Raw genomic sequence first — 9632 nt, forward strand, 5'->3', positions numbered from 1 at the left:
CTTCAATTCCCCCCTCTTTTGTCCCACTTTCTTATACTCTTTCTTCCTCTCCCAACCTCTTAACCTAGTATTCTCCTGTTCCCTTTCTGTGGTGTTCTTCTCTATGTTCTCCTCTGTAGATAGATACAGTATGTCCCTATATGAGACAGACAAAGCCACAGTGAGGGGGAGAGAGAGTCACAGGCAGTTCTGAGACTGCAGCAGATTCTAACCAATCACATGAAGGAACCCTGCTGCCCACGTGGCTTATTCATAAAAAAGAAACCCTTATCAATGCAGCGCCATTCTCTCATACAGCAGATCCCCAATAGATCCGTAGCCTAAAATAAGAAAGCTTCAGAAATGCCTTTTAAATATAAACGTTATACATGTATGATAAATGCTAATAAAGTAAGAATAATTGCAAAATGATTTCAATGTTGCACATCTCTAAATAATATTAATATGTTCAAATGTTTTATTGTCATATTTCAGTGGTTTTTTTCTGCCATGAAAATCATAAATCAGAGGCTCTTTCAAAAAACAACAACACACAATGTATTAACATGAAAAGAAAAGAGACAGAGCAAAACTATACCCGTGCATGTGTCAGAACTATACAAAGAATATTTACAGATAAAATAGAATAAGATAAAACAGAATATACAATGAAATACTGTACCCTGCAATAAATACTGTATACTTTAATACTAATTAAAGGGGCCCTATTGCGCTCATTGTCAGGTCTTCTTATTTGTATTGTTACATAGTGATGTCACTATGTCGCTCGCGGAAGTAAACAAAGAACTCCAATGGACGCATTTCAGGCAGGGGGGGGATGTGTGGGAGAGAGGTCCTAAAGGGAACTTTGGGATGTTAGCCTTTGCAGACCATTTACATGCACAAAAACCTATATAACACACTACAGGAAAAAGATCACCCAAAGTAGCACAATTTAATTTAATTTAATTTCAAACCTTTATTTACCCAGGTGTATCCCATTGAGATCATTGATCTCTTTTTCAAGGGAGACCTGCTCAAGTAGGTTCCACATGAAACATAAAAACATAAACAGAACAACAAAAAGGACATTTTACAGCATCATTACAGGGATTACAATTTACAATAACTAAATGATCAAACAATAGGTTTCCTTTAAATATGTGGAGATATGGAATAAATAACGTGCAAAATAGAGTTAGCCTTGCATGCAGATTCATCCTACATTATTTATTTTTTGCAATTCATCTTTCTCCTGTATGATTTCCATGTCCCCATTTCACTGTATGGCCTGGATTTCAATACCCAGGGTACACAGACAGGATGCCAAAAATATCCTTTATATGTGTCAGATTTGTTATTGCAAAATGTACTAGGAGGTAGTAGCTTTTTTTACACAAATATATCTTCCATATGCAGAGTTTAAAACCTTAAAAACATGTATCTTTGTGTTAGTTCTAAAAAAAGAAATATTTTGACTTGTTGTTTCATGGCAACCTATGAAGTCTCCCGAGCTTCAGTCCCATGGCAACCTTTAGCATCATCCCAGTGTGCGCATTCGTCATGGACTTTATTGAATAATCACATCTCAAGAGGTCCACTGCCAAATCAACTGATTAGTGGGTGTTGTGAGTGGATAAGAGGCTGTCTAAGTGAATTGCTACTTGAGAAAAGTGCATCATTTGTAGGAACACTTTGCCATATATGCGCTTATGTAATAAAATGTATAGTGTTCAATCAACAAAAACAATGTCAGAGAAACCAGATCCTACAGAAGTTTGGATTTATTTCATCATGGTCACCATAAACAAGTACTGCATTGACCTTTGTATTAACATGTAGAGTAGTGAATGCAACTGTGGCGCAACCACAGACAACACACACTTACTAAATATCACCTTCCAAAGCTGACACATAGGAAAAATGAACTGTACAAAAGATCTAATTCACAGATGATCGTCATAGACTTTAGTAACACTGACGTAACGTAATGGCAAACACTCCAGTGGCCTGACAGGAAACACTGGTACACGACCATTATGCAAATACCACTGTGTAAAACATCGAAGATTTGTTCAGAGCTGTGCAAAAAATAGCAGCATTTATATTTCACTTGCCAAGCAATGAGTTCACAACACAACATCACAATGGTTACTTAGCATAACACAGAATAATAACTGTCCATGTTGCCCTATAAGCTGGGTTTCAGAGCTGGAGTCGAATCACGTTTAGCTTATAGGAACTGCAAGGATGTGTGCAAAACGATATCACTTAATAACAATGAGACCTTAACATTCAATATTTACATGATTGAAAAAAAAAACATAATTCCTGAATTGATGCCCTTAGAAAATGTACAGAGCAGGGCAAACAAAATTGCCCATTTTTTGTTATGCTTGGACAACAACATATACAGCCACCTATAAAAACAGGCAAATTAAATACAGGTAAAATGTATGTAAACCACATAGTTTCAGGCCAAGAGCATTTCATAGTTGGCACGTATAAGATAGAAGAAAAAAATCTATTGAAAAACTGTACATTCCATTGAGTCTCTATCTAGCCCCTGCTGCACAACAGAGGCATTCGGTTGATAATCTTGCTGTATGGCCGTCTATGGGCCCATTAAGTGTGTTTTCATTTCTATCACATTCAAAATGGAAGATTCTCCCATCACTGATTGCACATTTCTGAACCTCATATTCAACTCGAGCCAATAGCTTACATACAGGTGGATCCCAACAGTCTCAGGAAAACAAGTTATATTATCTCAAAATAATGTTGTGTACATGAATGCATCGGTGGATTAAATCCCACATCAAGAGCAATCAGATATGAAGATATACAGCATGAGGCTTTTCACCTCTATTTCCCATAGCGTCTTATTTATAGAGGCAACGATTGGTTGACTCATCCATTAGTCCATTGACAAAAAGATAACCGGCAACCAATTTGTAATCCATTAAATGATAGTCATTTCTCCTGCAAAGAATCCTGTCAGGTATGGAGATTTCTTGCAATTCTCAAATTTGTATCATAAAGCTTCTGAAACTTCACAGTCTGTTAAATATTTCTGTTGATTTCAATAAAATACTTTCAATATCTGTAGGAATCCTTAATTATTGTGTGAAATTCTGAGAACAATTTAGCTGATTAAAGCATGCAGCTTTATCCTAAAATATATAATTGTTTATTAATGATTTTACTCTATGGATTCTGTGTTAATATATTTGGGTTTGGACTGACAACAAGAAGATTTAAAGACAAACTTTGGCTTTTGAGAAACTGGGATGGAGATTTTCTATTTTCTGACATTATGTAGACTATTTATCGAGCAGTCTATTCTACGATAAAATAAATAGTAATTATTCACATAAGCCTATTGTGTCCCCTTGCAGAAACATGCTTCTGTTATCTGTTGCATGTCCATCCGCTTACAGAGAATCTAAAAAAAAACATTATGCTGTGTACCTGCACTCACAAGGCTTAGGCTTATGTGCTGAACGTGTACTGACTCTTGTCCTCTTAAACCACGCATTGGCTCTGTGGTGGCGAGCTAGGGGACTCAAATAGCACGGAGCAGAGGAGAAATGGCTGTACAGGTCAGCACCTAGGACAGCTCCGCCTCCACCTCTCACAAACACATCTATTCTGGTCCTGAACCTGCACCAGCCCACACTGCACCATCCGCGCGCTGACTTACCCATCATGTAGGCTAATCATGAATGAAAGACGGATTTGAGTGTCACAATGTCAATCCCTGCGTCACCCTAAAGGGACAAGACAAAACATATGATGATTTTACCATTGTGGCATGCATTTTATGAAATCTCCTACCCTGCAGCCTATCATTATATTCAGCCCAGACGTGAGAAGCCTTGCACGTTGGCCTTTTACATTCATCGTTATGTGCCAAACAATCATCTTTTTTATTCTTTCAAAAAAACAAAAAAACACCAGTGTCTTGTTTCCATGTCAGCGATCCAGGTTTGCCTCGGTCGTATCTCGTTGGTTTTTCAGGTCCTGGAAGACCTCGGTGAAAAAGTGCGGGTCTGAATTGAGCTGCAGCATTTTGGCACTGAGCCTGTCGATGATCCGCAGCGCCGTCTCCCAGAACACATCCTTGTTGGCCTCGATCATGAAGGGCTTGAGCGGGTAGGAGATCTCGTTGCCCATGTAGGAGTAGGACAGGTAGAGGCAAGTCTGAAAGGTTCCCTGCAGCTCGGCCGCGGTGTCCACGCTGTCCTCTATCGTGTCCTCGCACAGCAGGTACACGAACACCACGTTGGCCGGCGTGATGAAGCCTTGATCCTGCCAGCCCTGCAGCAAGAGAGTCCGATCGATGTTGCGGAACCATAGGATCACATCTGAACTCTTTAGCTCCTTCAGTTTGAAACACCTGCGGCACATGAAGTCCCCCAAACAGCGCAACAGCTCCCCGGTGGAAGCCTGGATGACGATCCGCCTGGGGGACACTATAGACAGGCTGCTGGGCTGCTTCTGCGCCGTGGAAAGCTTTCCATTTTGGACCAGGGCATCTTTATTTTGCGTGGGCACAGTGGGTACTGGTACCGGGATGGGCGCTTTGGGTTTCTTCTCGTCTGTTTTGTGCGTCTTCCTGATGTTTTCGCTGTTGAGCTGCGCCACTTGGTTTGCCGGGGCTGGCAGCGGGTTCGGGGTCACTTTCTTGGCACTCTTCTTGCCCGAATTGGACACCAGCTTCCTCCAGGACAGGGAGACGAACATCGAGTGGCGCTTGAGGCTCTTGTCGTTTTTCTGTCCATCCCCTGCCGCGAGCTCGGCGTCCATAATAGACGCCTTCTTCGTGGCAGGAGATATGGAGAGGATGGTGCCCATGTCTGCAACAGGAGAGGGAGCCGCGGTGCTGTGGTCGCTGCTGCAACTTCAACGCAGTCTTCTGCAGGGTGAAAGACGGTGGAGGACAGTCACGACAACGATTGAAACTCCATTTACACGTCTAGTTGCTATACGGGTGGTGGATCCTGGGCGGCAGCGGGGTAGAAAGATGGAGGTGGGTATAGGAATATTCCGACAGATGCTCCGTCAGCCCCGCACGCGCTGCGACACAATCCTGTGGTTGGTGCATAAACAGGGATTAGTCGACCTGCGCTAAATCATCGGTTTAACGAACCAGCAAGTGCAGCCTCTGACTGACAGTCAAGGCAGCCAATGAGAAGGCAGATCAATGACCCAATCACAAGGGTGTTGTTTATTTAAGTACTAGGCTATCATCGATAGATTAATAGCCTGTAGGTAACACACACTATTCTGATTGCTTTAGCCGAGAGTGGGAAATGAGTGCTATTTTTAAATCAGACTGTTTTCCTGTGGTCTAATCTTATCAGCAGTCATGGTGGTGAATTGGTATAGGACACCCTTAATGCTTCTTTTTTGTTTGTTTGCTAAATATGTGTATATATGGAATCATACTGCCCATGATGAACCTTCCCCGCTAAGGAAGGTTACAATCACAGTCATCCTGCTAACATTTCACTTGTTTTCACCCAGAACATATCTTAAGAAGAAGCAAAAAGGGACAATATATGAGACCTTATAGTAAACAGGTTTAATGCCACCTTTTACCTCTATGGTATCATTGATGCGTGAAAGCCCATGATTAAATACATTGCTCTTCAGCTTGTTTTCTTTACACAGTAATGTGTCCCTATAAAGCATTAATGCACATTAATATCCTCAACCTTACAATTACCCTGTAAAACAAACATTGCCAAGTTTATGTATAGAGCATATTCAAACCCTGCAGATGATGATCAAAGTGCCTTGCAAAGAGATCACCTAAAGCACAGGAATCATCTTTTAAGAACACTTAGATAATTAGGAGATAAGAATATTCATAGGAGAACAGAACTATTGATAAAACCATAAAACATATTGCACAAACAAAAAAATGAAATAAAACAAATGCATTCACTCTCTCTACATTATTATAACTGATCAATATGGGGATGGTTTCTGGTGACCATGATTAAATCAATCTGCAAGATTCCTTGTCTACACAGCATTGTTTTGTTGATGTAACACTTTGTTTGTGCACTACCATATACATATGGCCAAATCATAATGTGAATTGATAGGCTAATGACAACACATCTTTAGACAGGTCTTCAAGGTATCATTGTTGTGTCAAACAAGAATGACCAAACTGTTTTTTAAACCGCATCAACAGTCTTTCCCTGACGTTCACACAGGATTGATCCCAGGAAATACATCTGTACAAGGTGTTTGTGCCAGCTCTGGGAGAACTAAACTACGAGCTTTAACTAATAGCTTGATGCCAATTGTCCATTATTTGGACTTATTTAGCTATGATTTCATAGCTTCAAAAAACAAATATTACCAAAGAGACGTCAGATCAGCTCTTTTAAGTCTAAAAGTCCTCCTTGGCCATGACTTGTCTTTAAAGGTTTACTATTATTTTGCCTTAAATACTGCCTCAAAGCATCACTTATAGTTTGCTGCTATGTATAGGCCACATTTGTAATCCTACACCTAGCATCACATGTACGTCTTGGGAAACTCCTTGGTTGATCCGATTATGAGTCTGAGCCTGAGTCTCCTCCACTAAATTAAAATGACGTCTGTCCGAACATTCCATTCAGCTTGAAGTTAGAATTGACACTAATACTGAACATCCATGGAGTCCTCAGAATGAGAGTTGAGCATCCGCAAAATGCCAAAAGTAAAGGACTGCGTCATAGATATCTGTAAATACCGCCATTGATGTCATTTTTCAATGTCATTCTTTTTACTCGTCCCATATTGCAATTTATTGAATAGCACACCGTATACATATTTGCTGTGCATTTCATATGTTTTGAAATCTCAAGGCCATATGGCTCATTTGTTCAATACATTCCAGCTGCATTGTTTTTAGGTATGTGGAGGGACATAGGAAATATATCAGATATCTTTGTATAGCTTTCCTTTCGTTTCTTTTTTTCCTGACCTAGTCAATACTGTGGAGATATACAATTAGAATGATCAATCAATAAACTGGTCAACCAAACAGAGTTGTCTTTCTGGTTCTTTATTCAAAGCACTTCAAAGTCTCACAGAGTACAGATTATTCTGCAAGAGTGCACACAGAGGCAAGTGTGTGTGTAAGTTTTATAGGATCTTGACAGTTCAACAACACTTCATCACCTGTCACTGTTGCTGGGCTGGAAAGAGAGACTTTCCAGAGGAACAGAAACTGTCCATAACTAATATAGTAAAACAGGAACTTGTTAAAGACAGATGGAAGTGAGGAAAGCTGGAACTTATTGTGGAACAGGGAACACAAAAAGGAACTTGTTCAAGACACTGTGTTTGACCCCCAGACAAATCAAGTCTAACAAAGGACATGAACTGAAATACATCATCATGGAATTACTGCATTTGGTTTTACCATATTATGTGACATATAAAATGTGCCACTACACTCAATCCCATGAGTATCTGCGCAGTTTGAATGTCTGGCTTCCTCCACTTGTATTTGATCTCTTGTCAGATTGGATAGTGTAATGCTCAAAGGATGTGCGCAGTCAATCACAGTTTGAATGTAAAGAGTTCAGGAAAAATACAGCTATATAGAAAATGCTGGAATTATTATCTTGTTGAAATGTAAGAAATAATCCAAGGAACTGTACAAATATATATTTTATAAATAAAAAAACAGACCCATAATGCACATATTATAGGCACATAGGTCTAGTATGTAGCGTAGAAAAGTTCAGTTCATGGGTTTTGAAGTCAATGCAATCATTTACTGTAAGTAAAAAGTAAGTAAAACTTTATTTATATAGCACCCTTCTCAACACGGATGTACAAAGTGCTTTACAGTACAACTATAAAATGTTGAATCAAAGGCATAAAACAGCAGCAGGTAATACACAAAACATACGATAAAACACTACTAACAGCTACTAACTCACCTCCTCCGACGACCCAAAGGCCTGTCGGAAAAGGTGGGTCTTTAACTGCCCCTTAAAAATCTCTATTGAGGCAGAGGTTTTTATTTTCTGGGGGAGTTTGTTCCAAAGCCTTGGGGCCACCGCCTCAAAGGCACAGTCGCCCTTAGTCTTTAGCCTGGTTCAGGGCACCCTTAGGAGGCCTTGCTCAGAGGACCTCAGGGCCCGGTTTGTGATGTGAGGGTGGATCAGGGTGTAATATCGCTACAGTCTACACATTTAAATATAATTGCTTTAATAAAGTCCAAGTCCCAATAAACGTGTCAGTCCCATGTTTGATGAAAGCTTTGAAAGATTGCATTTCAGATTGGCCAACACATAGGGTTGTCTTTTTTCAGAAAGCGCTGACCTTTTTGGCCTGTCCGTGCACCTGCACCATTATTTACGGATAAACGTGCAATGTGTTTGACACACACACACAATCACATATCCTGTAATGGCAACGACAGGCATGCTATTTGAGAAAGAAAACTTCCAATAATGGCTATGAGCCGACGTGGCCACCCTGTTTTGTGCATTTATGATGTGACCCTGGGGGCACTGCACCCCCCAGGGTCCTGAAAAACACACAAACACACCCGCCAAGTAAAAAGTAGATTGGTCCATGAGCTGTCAAGATAATCAAAACTCACACACACACTATATTTAGAGGCTTGGCACATCTGAGATGAGATTTATTTTTGCTTTGTTTTTTTGTTTACAAGTAACACAAGATCACATCAAATAATTTGCATATTCATTTGCTTTCCCTCCACCCAAGATTGTCATCATCATTATCATCACACTTACCACAACAGTGTGATCTAATTATCACCAACACCGTATTCGCATATCACAGTGGAGATCAAACTTACTGACAGTCATCATCTACAGTATGAGCTGAGATACAGCTGGTAGGTGTCAACCCAAACCACCAGGATTCATTTAAAATCCAAGTAGGAAGTTCATTTAAACCAAACTTTAAAGAGTAATATCCCCAAACTGTAAAGTGCTTCCTATTTCCGACAAACTCGTTTGATCACGCCAATGTTTGATCCAACACAGCATGAAGCAGGTGGTGAATAAAACAAAGTCTTTCATCACAAATCAAACAAAATCCAACAGGATGTTACAGGAAGGAATAATCTCAATGTATTAGACAGGAAACATCAAGCTTTTCTGGCTCAACAGTATATCATTAAGTTACCATCATAAGTTTGTGTGATGAGGGGGTGTGTGAACACTTGGTAAGGTCATGGGAAGTTGAGAGGCCTGCGTGTGTTCTTTAAAAAAAACGTTTTAGCCCCCCCCCCCCCATCAATCCATACCGGTTGATCAAGTTTGATAGTCCTATACCCCCCACCCTAACCTTCCCTTATATTATAAAGCGATTTTGAGTCCTTGAAAAGCCCTATACAAATATAATGTATTATTATTATACAGACAGGTATCAGATCATGCTGTGTAAAATAATCTTCCTGAGAGGTGTCACTTGTAGTCTGTGTGGCCCACAGTGAATGTATTCCTGACAGCCACAGGTGATAAGAATCAAAGGTTCCCAGAGGATTCCATAGAAAATGCATGCGGGTCATTTTTGACACACTTATGGAAGCTCGGGGTGGTAAAACAAAAACTACAATTTCTTAAAATATAAATTAAAACTTTGAATGGCATGATATGATA

General features: G+C 40.1%; 1 protein-coding gene across 1 annotated transcript; it reads right to left on the minus strand.

Moving 5' to 3' along the window:
- Positions 1-1745: 1745 nt before the first annotated feature.
- cdk5r2b (cyclin dependent kinase 5, regulatory subunit 2b (p39)) lies at positions 1746-5393 on the minus strand. Its single transcript, XM_034109332.2, has one exon. The coding sequence runs from the start codon at positions 4834-4836 to the stop codon at positions 3955-3957; it is 882 nt and encodes a 293-aa protein (XP_033965223.1). The 5' UTR covers positions 4837-5393; the 3' UTR covers positions 1746-3954.
- Between the last annotated feature and the right edge of the window lie 4239 nt (positions 5394-9632).

The sequence above is a fragment of the Pseudochaenichthys georgianus genome, chromosome 21, assembly GCF_902827115.2.
Source record: "Pseudochaenichthys georgianus chromosome 21, fPseGeo1.2, whole genome shotgun sequence".
In the NCBI taxonomy this organism is placed as follows: Eukaryota; Metazoa; Chordata; class Actinopteri; order Perciformes; family Channichthyidae; genus Pseudochaenichthys; species Pseudochaenichthys georgianus.